This window comes from Micropterus salmoides, unplaced genomic scaffold (assembly GCF_014851395.1).
Source record: "Micropterus salmoides isolate LMB-PRFRI ecotype aquatic unplaced genomic scaffold, ASM1485139v1 Ms_hic_scaffold_6, whole genome shotgun sequence".
Classification (NCBI taxonomy): domain Eukaryota; kingdom Metazoa; phylum Chordata; class Actinopteri; order Centrarchiformes; family Centrarchidae; genus Micropterus; species Micropterus salmoides.
This window is the reverse complement of record NW_024044348.1, coordinates 32174559-32191755: the sequence shown is the minus strand read 5'-3', so window position 1 is coordinate 32191755 and position 17197 is coordinate 32174559. Positions and strand designations below refer to the sequence as shown.

The 17197-nt window shown below is 40.1% G+C and overlaps 1 protein-coding gene across 1 annotated transcript; it reads left to right on the top strand.

The window, feature by feature from the left end:
• Nucleotides 1-888: 888 nt before the first annotated feature.
• On the top strand, nucleotides 889-17197 carry LOC119890140 (xaa-Pro dipeptidase-like). Its single transcript, XM_038701226.1, is given in 16 exon segments — nucleotides 889-1044; nucleotides 2957-3140; nucleotides 3592-3719; nucleotides 4498-4561; nucleotides 6135-6182; nucleotides 6432-6468; nucleotides 6471-6492; nucleotides 7577-7621; nucleotides 8562-8637; nucleotides 9421-9467; nucleotides 10078-10146; nucleotides 12710-12787; nucleotides 12879-13027; nucleotides 14401-14585; nucleotides 15413-15604; nucleotides 16669-17197. Coding segments are annotated over 16 exon segments (1485 nt in total). The 5' UTR covers nucleotides 889-1027; the 3' UTR covers nucleotides 16813-17197.

Below are 17197 nucleotides of genomic sequence, written 5' to 3'. Positions count from 1 at the left end.
AGTTCATCAAAAATGTTACAGCCATCCCCTTATGATGATACTTTTCTCCTGCAAAAACAATGACAATCTATGAGATCCCAAGCCTGGTCAGAACTTCATTCCCCAATGCTGCTACACCAAGCAAACAATGTACAAGCTGGTTTTAGATGTACAGGCATCTGGCCTTTCAATCCACCTTTTCCAGGATTGTGACTCTGCACTATCACAGGTGAACCTGAATCTGTCTCTCTGGGCTCCACCTCTGTTGACAAGCCATCCCAAGCCACCACCTCCGCTGAGGCAGCCCAAGCCTCTTGTTTCCAGTTGACAAGGCAGGTCAAGTCGTTTCTCAGACTCAGCCAAACCTCTCCACTCAAGCTGCTCGAAAAGGTTTCAGTCCATCTGCTCTCCGTCCATTTCCCAAAGCAGGACCAAGGAAGACTGCCTGATACACCTTTCAGTTAATTTAAGTTTTGAAAGTGTTTTTGTCATTTTAAACTATTCAGCTTATTCTTCAGTAATCTTCTTGTATAAATTGTATAGTGTGGATCTTATTTAAGCAAATTACCTCTCATTGTTACAACCAACTCACCCGAGTTGTGTAACAACGGGACTCTTGTGTAGTAGATGCCCAAGTGAGTAATATTAATAGAAGACATATGTAGGTAGTATGTATCAAAGTTTGACACCTAGCACAAACAACCCTTGAGTTACTGATGTTCAAACAAAAAGTGTTACTTTTTGGCAGCATGGAATGACGTGACATTTAGGGGATGCAGAATTTTCACCAGTATTTTCTGTGGGAGCTCATTGACCAACATTGTTTTGAGCCTCTTTGTAAAGCTTTTTATTTTGAGTGTTTTTAATGGTGTTTTCCCCCTCTTGACTGCAGCACTTCGTAAACGACAGCCGAGGTTGGAAAAATAACAGTTGGTATTTCCTTAAGACTTGAACGCAGCACAACGTTGCGTCAGCTGATTAGCGACAGAGCCGTATGAAGCTCACGTGACTCATATCAGCACATGACAGTTTGGACCTGCACATCGACATGGCTGCAGCATCACAGTAAGTTGAGCCTTTTGATTTATGATAACGCTTTAAATGACCAGACCATGTATTTATTTATTTATTTACGGTCAGATCATTTATAGTACGACGGTGTATTAGGGCCTCTGAAGGTATAAAAAAACACGATTATGGAGCCGGGGGTAGAGGGTGGATATTCCGAGAAAAACTCAGAATTTCCGTCAACTAAAGTCGTAAATTTACGACAAAGAAAACGTAGATATTCTCTGAGATGAAAGTGAGAAAGAAAGAAAGAAAGAAATTCTCCGAGAGTATGAAATCGTATGCGAGGGAAAACTCTGTAAATACGTGACTGTCTTTCAGATGTGCTTGTGTTATTAAAGGCTCTACGTTAACGTTACTCTATTATAAGCAGGCTATGCAGATGTTCTAACACCCGTCAAATAGCCTATAACCTTTACTTTCATCAACCAGGGTGACCATTATTATATACTTTCTTTTGCTCAAAGACCAACAGCATAACAAATTGGCTAAAAACAACAGACATTTATAAATAACTCGAATATGACACAAGTTTCAGAGTCTTTAGGACTGAAACAAAACACGAAATAGACTTTCTGTCTACTTGCGCACTATAAAAATATATAGCACTTTAAGTCCTAAGGAATTAAACTGTTAGTTTTAGCCAACTGAGGTTGTGGCTTCTCAGAAGGAAATGAAAGCATATTGGGTTGAGCGTGCGTGATGTTCTTGTTAGATATCAAACTTTTATATGACTTACTCAGTTCTCTAAACTGACTTTGTCTATAGTAATGTTATTTCAAAGTTTGGTTTTAACTTTGGTGGCATTTAATCTTAATTAATTTATTGGCTTACATTTAGATCGAACAGCACAATTTAACCCTTCCTATATAGATATGTGCTGCTGAGAAAGAGACAGGTCTAAAACAAAGTAAATTCTGTAGTCTGAAAAATGTCATATTACAAACACATTTACTCACTCATTTGGCAGATGCTTTTATCCAAAGCCACTTACATTTAAGGATCAACATATAAGCATGAATAAAGCATCAATACAAGAGATCTACAAGTGACAATATATACTAGTAAGAGCAGCAATAAATACTAGTAAGAGCTAGTATCATGTACTTCATCGATGGGCTAAATACCTAGGGAAAGAAGTAAGAGTTAACAAAAAAGTGCAATCAATACAAGAGAATTGTAAGGGGATAGAAGAAGAAGATCTGCTCTGATGGCATGTGGTAAATTGTTCCACCATTTTTTTTCAATAGCACACACCATATTGTAAAGTTTTTTTTGTTTTTTATTCCTGGGCTGTTGCCATCAGGGTTTTTTGATTGCAGTGTAGTACATGAGTAACCCTTCCACCTCACTGGGGCTGATCTGTCCCCACAGATCCACAATCTGTATACTCCGCCAACAGTGAATGATTGTTGTGAAATCATTGAGCCATAAAATACTATAAGGTTATGGATTAACCTTTTATAAAGTCCAGGCTCAATCAGATATGTTGTGTTTGTTATTGCCTCAACCAGAGACCCAGATTTATAACCAAGACCTATCAGTTAAAAGTATGTCTGTTTATGTCTTAGCTCCTTCTGAAGGCCAGCTGGGCTGTGGTTCACCCACCTCTTCTGGCTGAATGTATTGGTCTAAAAGTATGATGGGTCCCCTCTCCTTGCTCTGTGTGTGTGTGTGTGTGTGAACCGAAACCACAACATCTCCAGCTCAACAATTTAGAAAACATTTACTTGTTTCCACTGCAGCTCTCAGCACTACGATATCAGGGAATTGTGTGGGACAGTGTGGACAAAATTATGTAGTTTTTTGACAAAGAAATCCTAATCCAGACCCAGGGTCCCGAGGGTCAGTCTCACCAATCACTACTCCACCCTGATCCACCCTATCTTCTGTCTCCCTGTCCTTTCAGACCTGTCTACTGGCTGGGTAATGACACCCTGCGGGTGTCTGCAGCCCTGTTTGCAGAGAACCGTCGACGACTGTGCCAAGGGCTGAAAGCCAAAGATGGAGTGGTGCCACAGTCAGTGGTGGTGCTGCAGGGAGGAGAGCAGAAGCAGAGGTACTGCACGGACACAGACCTCCTTTTCAGGCAGGTAAGTAGTCTTGAGTTGACTCCAGGATTGTTACAAAACTGAGGCTGAGGTGGGGGCAAGGTTTGTATAATTCATCCATCTATGATCCTCAAGCATGTCCTGTGTCAGTGTCCTCTCAGTTTGTTGTGCCCGGTCGCTAAAGCGCCCAGAGGGCATTTTATCAAGGTCCCACAAAAACCTCACCCAGCTTCTCTCAAAGTCAAGTCCAGTTCTGAGCTTCTCTGGCACTGTTAACCTCACTAAGTCAAAAATATGTAGGTCAGCGACTCTGCAGAGAAATCACTCATGTCTAAGATCTGTTTTTCCAGACACTCCAGCATAAGCTTATGACACATTCAATGTTTTGTTTTGTTGTAATAATCTGACCAACATTGGCTAACTTCCTGCTTTCTTCTTCTGACTATTATAATCTCCCTCACTAATGCTCTGGATGATTCTTTGAATTCTGCAGGAGTCTTTCTTCCACTGGGCTTTTGGAGTAACTGAGCCTGACTGTTATGGAGCCATTGATGTGGACTCTGGGAAATCCATCCTTTTTGTTCCCAAACTGCCTGAAAGCTATGCTACTTGGATGGGAGAGTGAGTCACACAAATCTTCAAAGAGCTGTGTACATGGCCAACAATCATCACCAGCTGGTCCACAGCCGTGAGCTGTAACCTGAAGAAAGGGCCGACAAAGTCATGCGCTACACAGTTCCATCTTTTACATCCACTATAAACATGTTTTTATAGAAGTGTTTGAATTTAGTTTATTTATTGTAAATACCACCCAGAACCATTTAAGACTTAATTTTGTCATCACCCAAACCAACTCAGACATGTTTGACTCTACTGCTACCAAAGCCAGTATTTCCAGTCCACACACACATGTAAGAAGAGTGCTAGTATTAGTTGTATTTATTTGCTTGTTTAGTTATTGCATCTTTTAGAAATTATTCACCCTCTTGCAAATGGTCAAAAAACACAACCTTGACAAAACAACTTTTCTTCTTACAGAAGAACATGACTATTTTACACATTTGTATTGAATTATGTGCGGATAGATTGTGGATTATAAGGAATGAAGCATACAGTGTTACAGACTCCAAACCAGACATCATGATCTGGAAATAAACTGCAGACTCTTGACCATGTCACATGTTCACTTTCCACTGATCTTCAAACTCCAAAACATGTTTGTCATCTGACTTGTGTCTAAAAATAACAAATTCCTTTTCTTGTTATTTGCACTTGAATGTGCCGAGTTTGTCATTAGTGTTGCTTTCTCCCTCTGATCTTCGTCCAGTTTTGCTAGTGTCTAACCCTGTTTTATGTTTTTAAGTTCTCATGTTTGTTGACTGTAATTTTCTGTTGACAGGATCTTTCCTAAAGAGCACTTCAAGGGGAAGTATGCTGTTGATGAGGTGCATTACACCTGTGATGTAAGTCTGTGTTGGTGCTGGTCTTAACTGTGTGTGTGTGTGTGTGTGTGTGTGTGCGTGTGTGAACTTTTTCTGTGCAGTAACTGAACCTTGATGTTCAGTCACCGAGCTGTAAAGTTACAGCAAAGGACATCAGTTCTTCTGTAGACAGTTTTTTAAAGGTGAAAGGACCAATATTAGGTTTGTACTAGGACCTCCTACAGTAGAGGGTGACATTGCAGACATTTTTACATCTCCTCGGCCAAACATGTCAAGTAAAATTCAATTATGAAGCCTTTTCAGCCAAACATATTTGTCACAATATTCAAAGGGATAATAGATAAAAATTAACTTGCATAGAACATCTTTGAGGCCTGTTGGTGGTTACGTGTGATTGGATGTTTGGGTCATGTGCACTCATTTGTGTGAGCAGATGATCAGGCCACCAGTCCACGATATCAGATATGGCTGTTGTCTGAGAAAATGTGGACAGTAGTTGGGCTCACACAAAGCACACACTAATAATTCATTTGGTAGAACAAGTCTCCCATGTGTGCGTACCTCTTACATAGATCAACCATCAAATTCTCTGAAGACTTTTCATTTGAATGTTAATTTAAATGTGTAACCAGCAGCTTCATTCTCTTCATTTTAACGGCCTAGTCTAAAACATACGTTCCTGTTCAGACTGTCTGTAATCGCTTATTTTAAGAGTTTGGGAAAACAGTCATGTGTATCGGTGTTGGCAGCCGATTCCCAGGGAACTATGTTGGAGGCTTGACAGCTTCTGTGCTATTTTGGAGGTGTGCGTGTTGACAAATCAAAATAATATAATCAGCTTATAATATAACAGCTTTCACTGGCCAACTACTCATTTAGAAGTTTGCATTTGAAATGATGACATTCATTTCTACATTTACACTGTGACCTTTTGATGACTCATCCTACTGATGATTTTTCTGGTATTTTTAAATCTCAGCATCTGCCTGAGGTGTTAGATTTCCTAATTAGTTACAGGTTAAGATTCAAATGATCACTTCCTTCAACATTCAGATCTTCCATGTAGCAATAGCAGCTCAACACTGCAGTATAATTTTAGAAAACATTAAATTATATAATGGTTGCCTCAGGATTTGTTTAACTAATACTGCCATTTAGTCAAAGAAATCAGTTGGTGGTGTTCAGCATTGAGCTGGAAATGTTGCCTGCAGAAGGACCTAAAACAGAACAATACTTATTTTTTTATAAATGCAGTAAATGTAACGTTATCATGTAACAAGCATGGGTTAGTTCAACGTCAGGCTGATAAAAATATTACTGTAATGTTGCACGGGAGTTTACCTGAGTTTCCAGCATGTTGTGTGAAGCTGTCTCCCTGTCTGTTCGCTGTCACACTGCTTGTTTTCCTGGGATTATTGTGCCAATTTGCACTTGAGGTATGTTGCTGAGTAGCAGAGATGCCACATAGCCACAACGGCGTCTGACACAGTGACCTTTATTCTGCAGCCGAGACCAGAAGTAAATGGTGCTTGTTGAATCGTCTCCCTACTGTGTGTCTCAGTCTTCTCATTGCTCTCTGTCTGCTTCCTTGCAGATAGTTGATGTCCTGTCCAACCTGGGACCAGCAGTGCTCCTAACACTGGTATGCTATTGGCTTCTCTGTTTAGCAGAGTGTAGTTAGAACTTTTAAAAACCTGATTAATATGTTGACCTGCTGCTAAAAAGTGCAGTGTGAGAATTAGTGCAAACTCCTTTTACTAGTTCTACATCCTCTACAGTCCATCTGTCATTAGAAAATAGGTGTCATTAATAAAATGGATATAAACCAACTGATTGTACTGTAGTGACATTGGAAAGCACTTTTTTGTGTTTGTGTTTTTCCTCCATGCAGCGAGGACAGAATACAGATAGCGGGAGCATCTGCCGCGAAGCTCCTTTGAAGGAATTAGTCGGTATGTTTAATTGGCATCACTTTGCATTAACATAATTATACTTTGTTTTGGGAGGTTTTTGTTTTCTCTGTTATAACCAAGGATACAACAGACTCATGCATACCAATTGTTGCTGATTAACTTAATTCTGAATATGATTTAATTAAGCAACAATCTTGCTTTTGCTTGTCAATTAATGGCAATCTTACTGTCTTAGCGCGTCTTTGTTCTTTTGTTTTTTTAACTGCATACATTACACCATTTTATCTATTCTACACTCTGACCCTAACTGGAACACTAAGTCTCATATACTTATTTCAAAGCTAATGTATCAATTTGCATCACATTGCATTTCAATAAGGAGAGTTCAGTTGGAAGTGTATAACAGTATTTATTGAAGAGAGGAAACATTTTTGGCCATTTGACTCCATCGATGAAGCATCTTTTAAGCGTAGGCACATATGCACATAGGAAGTAGGATAGGATCCTCCTGGAGCCTAAAGCTAGCAGGTGGTTAGAGGAAACTTTCAGTTGAACCTCGCTGGACATTCTGGAGGTCATGGTGGTGACGGCGAGCAGGTGTGTTGTGCAGTAGTACGCCTGAAAGACAGAATGACAGAATTGTAATGACACTTCAAGGACCACGGGCAGAAGGATCATTGGTCAGTATGTGGACTTCAGAAACACAATAGAACAGCAGGAAATAGACGTTCACCCATATGTAAATGTAAATGCTCCGTACTTGTATAGCGCCTTTCTAGTCTTTTCGACCACTCAAAGCGCTTTTACACTACATCTGCATTCACCAGTCACACACATTCATACACTGAGCCTAAGTGCTCAAACGGAAACTAACATTCACACTCACTCATACACTGGCGGAATAGCCGCCAGGGGCAAATCGGGGTTCAGTATCTTGCCCAAGGACACTTCGACACGCAACCAGGGGGAGCCAGGGATTGAACCGCCGACCTTCCGATTAACGGCCTCTACCTCCTGAGCCACAGCCGCCCCCATAGAGGAACAAAGGCAGAACACTGAACTTTCACCAAAGCTTCATTTATATTTATTATGCTTCTGTTTCTTGTTGTTCTTGTTTTATCAGCTTCCAAGTGAACAACACTCTTTTACACCCAGTCATTGTGGAATGGTAAGTCATTAAAATGTGATTTATAATATTATTCAGAGAGCCCACTTAAGATGAGAATAAAGAATGTATTGTAGTCTCTCAGTTTCATCAGTCAGATTTTGCTACCTTTAACTCACAAACCTTGGCACTTACAGCTGCCCAGTCATGTAATTGTGCAATCCTCCTATCTTTTCTTTGGCTTGTTTTTTCCCCTCTTAGAATTACAAGCCAGTCTGCACGGATTTAATGGACTTCGTGCTCGCATGGTTGTCCTTGGCATTAGAGTTTGCACCCCTGAGATGAATTGACATTTTCTGAAATAAGGAGGAATGCTTTTCAGGCACACCTCCTGGGGAGAAAGACTTCGTTGAACCCCCCTGCCCCTTTTTTCGTTGTGGAGCTTGCATGGCTCCCTTTTAATGGGCCGTTTCTTTGTACTTTTATTACTGTTACTAATGGGTACCACTGTCTTATGATATTATTGTAGAAGTCCTTACTACTCTCCAGTATCTAGCCATCTAAGGTGCAGCTACCACTTTCTTAACACAAATGAATGAGAAATTGTAAGATCAGCAGGCAAACAGCTTCAGTTCTAACATAGTCTTAAAGCCTAGGTTTAAATCAAAGAATGTATTACATTTTATTATGGTCTGAAACACTTTCTGCAGAATATTTTGAGAAGGTTTCCCACTGGAATTTCAAGAAATTGCAGGTGTCATTTATATACAGTGTTCCTGAAAATGATGGAGGATCATCTGCCAGACATTTGGTCTCTGTTACTGCATTAGCAGTGTATATTTCAAAAATGTCTCTATTTGAGTCATCACAGTCCAGATACTGTATTCCTTCAGCTCAGTGTGATAGCTATATGAGTTCTGAATCCTGTTTGGCTGCATATTAATCATACTGTGCTGATATGGCAATGATCAGAATGAGAGCGCTGGTCTGTCTGTGTCTGCAGCCGTCTGATTAAGACTGATATGGAGCTGGAGGTCCTGCGCTACACCAACCGGATTTCCAGTGAAGCCCATAAAATGGTAAGATCTTTCTCTTCTAGACACATCATCTGCAAGGTTTCTCAAATATTAAGCACAAACAAGCATTAAACACCCAATGTATCGAAGTACCAAGCTGCATATTGACTTTAAAACTCGTCCAAAGGATTCAAGATGTCAGGATCCTCAAAGGCTGTAAACTGTTTAAATGCTTTCGATTTTAACTTCACCTCGTAGCTCGAAGGCCAGTTGTTAACAGAGATAGCCTTTGACCAATAAGCTGTAACATTAAAGCAATATCTTTACTTCAGCACCGGATATCGCTTTATCACCATGAATAACCTCTTCAGGGGTTGAGGAGCAGTTAACCTCTCAGTGTTATCTGTCCTCTGAAATCACTTACCATGAGCGGTCAATATTGTTTTCCTCCTGTTAGGCTTAGTTTAGGTAGATTTTTACCTTTGTGTCCCAATGAAACTACATGAAACTACCATGAGAGTTTACTGCTTTGTGCATGTGTTTGACATTGACATCCATTTCACAAGAGTCTGCAACGGTTTTATCCAGTAGGTTTTAAGTTTGCTATTCACATATACTGTAAAACTTTGATTAATCAGTGAATTGACCCTGCCTATATTTGGGACAGGCGTCCATATGGGATAGGCCTTTAATTCCTTTTGCACAAAACTGAAATAGGCGTTCAATGGAGACCTGCGTTTATTTGTCAAAATATGTTCCCACACCAGGCCAGTAAAGGAGGTAGGCGGCTATTTGGGACTCGGCCATTTATTGACATTTTACGGTAATCACACTTTTTCTACGTAGGTCATGAAGCATGTGAAGCCTGGACAGAAGGAATATGAAATGGAGAGGTACGTGGAGCATTTTGTCAATGGACTGTCTTGTTTTTCATGCCTGAGATGTATAGGTCCGTGTTTGGTGAAAAGACATAGTACACGTAAAACAGCTGACTGACATATAAAGACATCTCGTTTATATCTACATGATATTTGTTATATTACTTTATAGCCGATGTAATGACACTGGTAAACCTGTCAGGTGGACATGGCCGTTTCAGCCTAGATCAATTTAGATTCAGAAGTTAGTTTTCATCACGTTGGAAATTGTGTCACAGTCAAACGAGTGTGAGTTTCTGATTCACCACAAAAAGCAAATGTCAGCCATATTTGGCTGCTTTTTTCTGTGTGTGTTTTTTTTAATAATTTGCTTATTTTCCTGTGCTATGTAATTAGAAATAGGAAGACTCTTCTCACACAGCATTGTGATGCTGTCAAGATCCATAGTGTTTGACATGCTTGACCGTGTGATGATTAAAGAATGAGTCCTGAATGAATTCTTAAAAGGCATGGAGTCAGGAAGAGGGCAGCGAGAGTCCTTCAGCTAATTAGAGTTTTCTGTGATCTTTGCTGTGTTGAAATCGTTTACATTCCTTTTTCTTACTGGGTGTTTTTTCCTTTGCAGCCTGTTCCAGCACTACTGCTACAATAAAGGGGGCATGCGCCACACCTCCTACACCTGTATCTGTGGAACGTAAGGCTTTGTCAATGAATGTTCACCCATTTCATTTCCGACTGAAGCTGAAATTAGGCTTCTCCAAAGGTGCATGTACACGTGGTAGGTTGCAGAAGAGCTGATACGCACAACTTTCAAATCTCAACTATGTGTTGGGCGGACTGTGCGTCTAGCAAGCTGATATAACAAAGCATTAAAAAAATGGCATGCAAACGTGTACGCGTGACATCCGTGCACGTTCGCTTGAATCTAGACAAGCATAATTACAGTCTTACTCAGATACTTACCATAATTACTTCCTTAATTGATTAATTACACACCAGGTAAAATAAGGATGTTGTTATTAATGAAATAAAAGATTGTGTTGAGGTTAAAGTTGCCATTAGTTCATATATTTAGACCAAACACCATCAAATGCCATCTTCACATGTAGGACAGAGCATTACTAACTAAATATTATAAACACTTTACAGTATAATGCAGAACATCCTGTAAGTCTCTGTGGCACAGCGGAAGTTGAAGTCTGTAGCCTTTCAGCATCCCGATTGGCTTATTGGCCAAACCACCATCAAATTCCTCTTTGTTGCAGGGTAACTGTGATCATTATGGATGAGGAATTTCAAGACAACATTGTGCTAATCATGCACTGACCTTTTGTATTAAAGGCCATGTGTAATGATTAGCGGGTTTAGTGGTCAGTGGATGAAAGCTATATTCGTTTTCAAATTAAGAGCTTGAAAAAGCTAAAATTGTGAAACATTGGAACCCCTTTGACGATATTGAAATACATTATTTCATTCAAATATTTTACTTTATATAATTTATATTCAATGCAAATACCACCTTGTAGTTGTGTGTGTGTGCGTGCGTGTGTGTGAGCACAACCATGTAATGTGCAATGCAATTAATGACAGCTTATTAAATACTGTAAGTCAACACACCCTGCAGACTCTCAAACCAGTGTTAACTAAATAAAACTGTAACGTTACATGATCAACAATAAATATGTAACATATTTGCAGTCAACGGTAACAATTAACGTGATGTCAGCCAGCGGGACGTAAATGATTACGTTAATCGACCACCACAAGTTTAGATATTGAATGAAATCTGACATCATTAAGGCACTGATGCCATCTTGTGTTTTCGATGTGATTAATCCGTAAGGCTATAACAAGTGTGACACTATGAGCGAATCAGCAAGAAATCTAGTGTCAGCTATTTGGAGCAATGAAGAGATTACAAACACACCGGCAAATACATGTAAGAGCCAAAATACTGGGAATCATATCCAGTACCATTCGTCTGATGAAGTAATTAATAATCTTTCATCGTGGAAGACTGAATGCAGGAAACTTCCCAGGACAGTTCCTGTTTTTCAGGCAAACAGAAACAAGCCTTCAACACACACTGAACAGCTTAAGTTAGTTCAGATCCGAACTATTCTTTTGAACACCAAAGTCACACTAAAAGCTTTAAAAGCTTAAATCACACAATAACCTGGCAGCAGTAACATTAAAATGACTGTTTTTGACAGTGGAGTTTAGTGGCTTTGAAGTAAGCGATATATCAGCTATTTCTGGTTAAACACAGGATCTTAAACAACAAGTCAAATGCATTCAATTCTATTGTTACTGCCTGTGTCCTGAGCCCTTTTGGGTGGACAGACGAAGATTGTACATGGGTACTGTTGTTTGGGGCACCTGTGAGGTTAAAGGCGTATTTCTGTTTGCCTGATAAACTGGAACTGCCTGGCCTGGCAGCTGTCCTGCATTTGGTCTTCCACAATGAAAGAGAATAAATTTCTTAATCGGGAGAACAGTACTGGATATGGTTTCCGGTATTCTGGGTCGTACATGCATTCGCCATTGTATTATAATCTCTTAATTGCTCAGAATTGCTGACACTGTACACTTTCTTGCTGATTCGCTCACAGTGTCACACTATACACCAAAAACACAAGTTGGCGCCAATGTGTTAATGACGTCGGATTTCATTCCATATATTCAGACTTCACTTCATGTATTCAGACTTTCATTCAATATATTCAGACTTTCATTCAATATATTCAGACTTTCATTCCATATATTCAGACTTTCATTCCATATATTCAGACTTCATTCAGTATATTCCAACTTTCATTCAGTATATTCAGACTTTCATTCAGTATATTCCGACTTTCATTCCATATATTCCGACTTTCATTCAATATATTCCGACTTTCATTCAATATATTCCGACTTTCATTCAGTATATTCCGACTTTCATTCAATATATTCCGACTTTCATTCAGTATATTCCGACTTTCATTCAGTATATTCCGACTTTCATTCAGTATATTCCGACTTTCATTCAGTATATTCCGACTTTCATTCAGTATATTCCGACTTTCATTCAGTATATTCCGACTTTCATTCAATATATTCAGACTTTCATTCAATATATTCAGACTTCCATTCCACATATTCAAGGTTCACTCCATATAATAAGATGGACAAACTATATATGTATGTAACAATCTCTTTTTTCAATTCAATACAATCTCGTTTTTCAATTCACATATTGTGTTATTGTTTAACAGGGGCAATAACTCATCCATTCTCCACTATGGTCACGCTGGGGCTCCGAATGACAAGACAATAACAGAGGGAGACATGTGGTAAGTAGCTTTCAGCAGTTTTTAACTATCTGATCAAAACACTTTGGAAATAAATTTGACTGTATCAGTTTGGATGTTTTGTCCCATGCAGTCTGTTTGACATGGGTGGAGAGTACTACTGCTACTCCTCTGACATCACCTGCTCCTTCCCAGCCAACGGCAAGTTCACTCCAGATCAGAGGGCCATCTATGAAGCTGTCCTCAAATCCTCCAGAACTGTCATGGCTGCCATCAAACCAGGTTATTGTCTTTTGAGTTTAACTATTGAGTACCCTTTACTGACCGACAAAAAGTACTTAAATATTTTATCTTCTTCTGTTGTTGTTGGGGGGTAGGACAGACGAACAAAACAATCTCATCACTACAAACTACGCTGCCTATCTACCACCCCACCTTGTTCTCATGATGTGTTGTCGCAAGATTTCGAGACAAACTGTAACCATAGTCATTTACTCTCACTCCTGCCTGCATGTGCACTGTGCGAGAGGAGAGGGAGAACCGCATATGGCGCTTTTGTTTTCTTGACTCGACTCGGTTTGGCCGTCCTCTGTTTTCTATTGCAGATAGTACCCAGAGATAGCACCCCTCAATGTAGCTGGTCGTCATAGCGACGGCACACACAACTGCGTGACGTAATGTTCAATGTGACACACACACCAGCGATCCACACAGCTTTCTCTTGATTTAAGTTAAAACGTTTCAACAGACAAATAAGCGGTATGAAAACCTTCCAGCTGTTTTTTCCTCTGCCGTTGTTGCTGCAGCGGTCTGTGTGACCGTGGGAGCAGAGGGCTCTGTGAGCGGGCGGCTGGCCGACCTCGACAGCTCCTCCCACGGGTTGCCGCAGGCTGTCAATATTCGAAATGTACACAGTTGATTTCTCACCTCAAAACTTCTCAGAAGTGGATTTAGTGATGAAATTACTGCTGGCCTCTGTCTGGGCGCGCAATGATGACACAGTGAATAGTGACGATTCTCTCTGACCAATCAGCAGTCTGCTGTGTTTTCACGTCACATTTTAGTATCGCCTCAGCTCGCTTGGAACCTCAATGGAGGTGATACGAAAAAAAGTACCTGGAAGCAGGTACAGGTACAACTTTTCCACAATGGAAAACCAAACAAAGGCGAGGTGAGTCGAGCTGGTACTGTGCAGTGTAAAAGGGGCTTTACTGAGATTACTCTGAGCAGCATGAAGGGGACAAAATTTGACTAATATAACAGACTTTTGTATACTTCTCACTTCCCCACCTTATGGTCTGAATAACGCACTAGATTTGTTGCTAGTTGCTTTTTAGAAATAAAGTCACTGAGGGCCTAAAAGGTAGGCAGCGGACCAAACCACTGTGACACATTTTGGGGGGGCATCTTTCAAAATGTATAAATGCATTGGACTTGAGAGTTGTTAACCATGGTGTAAATAAATTGACTAGATACCGACGGACAACAGCGGTTATATTTAGGGAAAATTCATGAGTTGCTGGATATTGGTAGGGAAGTGTCTGCGCCTATTCTATGCCCTAGCTTGTAAATATATTATAGAAACACATACTTCAATGTAAAGTTCAAGACAAAAAACCTTTTGTTCTTTATAAACCATGCTGTTTGTGTTGAAGGTGTAAAGTGGACTGACATGCACCGCCTGGCTGACCGGGTTCACCTGGAGGAGTTGGTGAAGATTTCCATCCTGAATGGCAGCGTGGAGGACATGTTGAAGGTCCACCTGGGCTCCGTCTTCATGCCCCACGGCCTGGGACACCTGCTGGGCATCGACGTTCACGATGTGGGAGGATACCCTGAAGTGAGAACAGAACTTAAATTTGACCACATCACAACCAACCAGTAGGTAGTGTTGTATCGGTCAAAGTTCAAAGACAGAGGAAGAAGAAGAAGAAAACACAACCCTGTTCCTCCAATATTCATGTGTCATCAATAATAGAGAGAAGTGCAGAAGTGAGAGCTGAGCAAAAAGAGAATCAAAGTTCAGGATGAGTGCAGTAGAGAGAGGAAGGTGAAATGTTGTCTCAACACAGATGGTTTCAGGTTGTGGTGGAGCAGTTTGTACAGTTATGCTCTTCTGACAACTAAATACAGAAGACAGTTTACCCACAGTAGCTCCAGGGGAACTGCTGAGTCTTCACCAGCAGAAGGTGTAAGTGTGTGAATACACTGTTAAGCAAAGCTTCCTGGATATGAATACAGGGCTCAGTCAGTCTTTGGATACATGCCAAACGATGCTGTTGGCTAGTTTCAGTAACTACAGAAGATGGCTTAATGTAGTGACCACTTGCCAGATCTCTAATCACACTCTGAACCAATCTTCTTATGTGGGTGGAAACATTTTGAGCACTGGACTTAAAGATTCAGCTGAAACCCAGCCAAAGTAAATTCTTTGTTTTATGCTGCCAGAGAAAAATGAATTATATTTAACACTTGAAAAATGCATTAAATCTAATCTAATTAGGGTTTACTGTAGCGATGCCTCCATTTAGTCTGGGCTACAGTTATCCTACTACTATATTTTCATCCAAAATAAAAAGAAATACTAGTTCAGTGCTATTTTCAAAAATGTTAGCACAAAGTTAGTATTTTTTTAAGCTGTGGTTTTAACAAACTACTGTTGTCCAGGGGGTGGAGCGTGTTGATGAGCCTGGACTGAAGAGTCTTCGAATGGGCCGCCTGGTGCAGGAGAGGATGGTCCTCACCGTGGAGCCCGGCATATATTTCATCAACCACCTGCTGGACCAGGCCCTGGCCAACCCCGCCCAGAGCTGTTTCATCAACAACCAAGTGCTGGCTCGCTTCCGCGGCTTTGGAGGGGTCAGTCTACAGTTTTATTTGGTTATGTTTGTTGAATTGAGATTCTCAGGAGCTGTAATAGAAATGAATCTAATTTTCCACAGGATTAAGAAAACTTTTCTTTTCATAGTTTTTGAATATAGTTTCATAAATGTGCTACTGTGGTGCTAAAAGTAATGTCACTTAATGCAATGTCAAATAATCCAACAATGTGAATATAACAGATTATATAATGAAATTGAGCTTTGTAACTCCTTTCTGCTACATAGCAGACAATATACATTAGTACAGAAGCAATCATAAAAATGGTAAACAGAAATAAACAATATTCAGTGATCAATGGAGCAGTGAGAATGAATTAGAGTTTAAGAGTCTGATAGCTTGGGGGGCAAAAGCTGCTCTGCAGTCTGGAGGTGTGGCAGCAGAAACTTCTATAGCTCTTCCCAGAAGGCAGCAGGGTGAACACGCTGTGGCTGGGTGGGTACTGTCCTTTAGTATCATTTGGGCTCTGCGTAGGCACCTCACCGATATCACTGATGCTCAGGAGATGGGTACCAACGATCTTCTGAGCAGTTTTAATCACCCATTGCAGAGCCTTCTGGTCTTGGGCCGTGCACATCCCATGCCAGTTTTCCAGTCAGGATGCTCCTCTGTAAAAACGGACAAGAATTGGCATGGGAATTTGGCCTTTTTGAAGATTTTTATGTCGGAGTCAAAATGGTGATCAATCTTATTTAATGAAAATCCATGCAATCTTAAATCACCAACTTCATTGCTGATCATTTTAACATTCACTTTTAGTTTAGATAAAATGGAAATAAACCGGTGCCGCTGTCTAACCACATATATCTTTCCCTGTTGGACTTTCTGTGTCTGATCATTAGGTTGACGAGTTACCATAAATTATGATAAGAATCAATATTATGAAATTACACAAAAATAGTAAGTATTGTGGTACATTCACACTTGACTAAATGGTCTTTAAAACTTTGTGAATGTGCATTTTTCAGTGACTGAGGTTTGCCTTTGAAAGTCTCTGGCTTTGATTGTTCTGTGTTTGACTGACTGCTGTCACTACTGTGCAGGTTCGCATTGAAGATGACATTGCAGTGACAGCGGATGGTGTAGAGCTGCTGACCTGCGTCCCACGCACCGTGGAGGAGATTGAGGCTTTCATGGCAGACTCTGCAAAACCCTTCAGCCCTGTTGACAGCAGTGGGAAATTCTGAGTAGCGTCTCACAGTAAAGTCTGAGCTATACGCTGCCATGACATTAATTACTGCAGATAAACAACAAAGGCTATTCTTCAGTAAAACTGATGTTATTACTCGCATATCTCACTTATACAACAGACACATAATCAGTTTTATTGATTATAAGCAGTAGAATTAATGCATGACAAGCAAAGAATAATTTTTTAAAAGCTTTCATAATGAATGTCACTTGAAGGGACAAACTGTACCTTAATACATTAAAAATATTAATTTCTTTGCCTTCTGTGGGAAAGAAATTTAATTTTTAAAAAGCAATTCTTATTCTTATATGTTCCTCTTTGTAAACAGTGATTCACAAAAAATGTGGTTAAATAAAATTTAATATACGTTTTATTTGCAA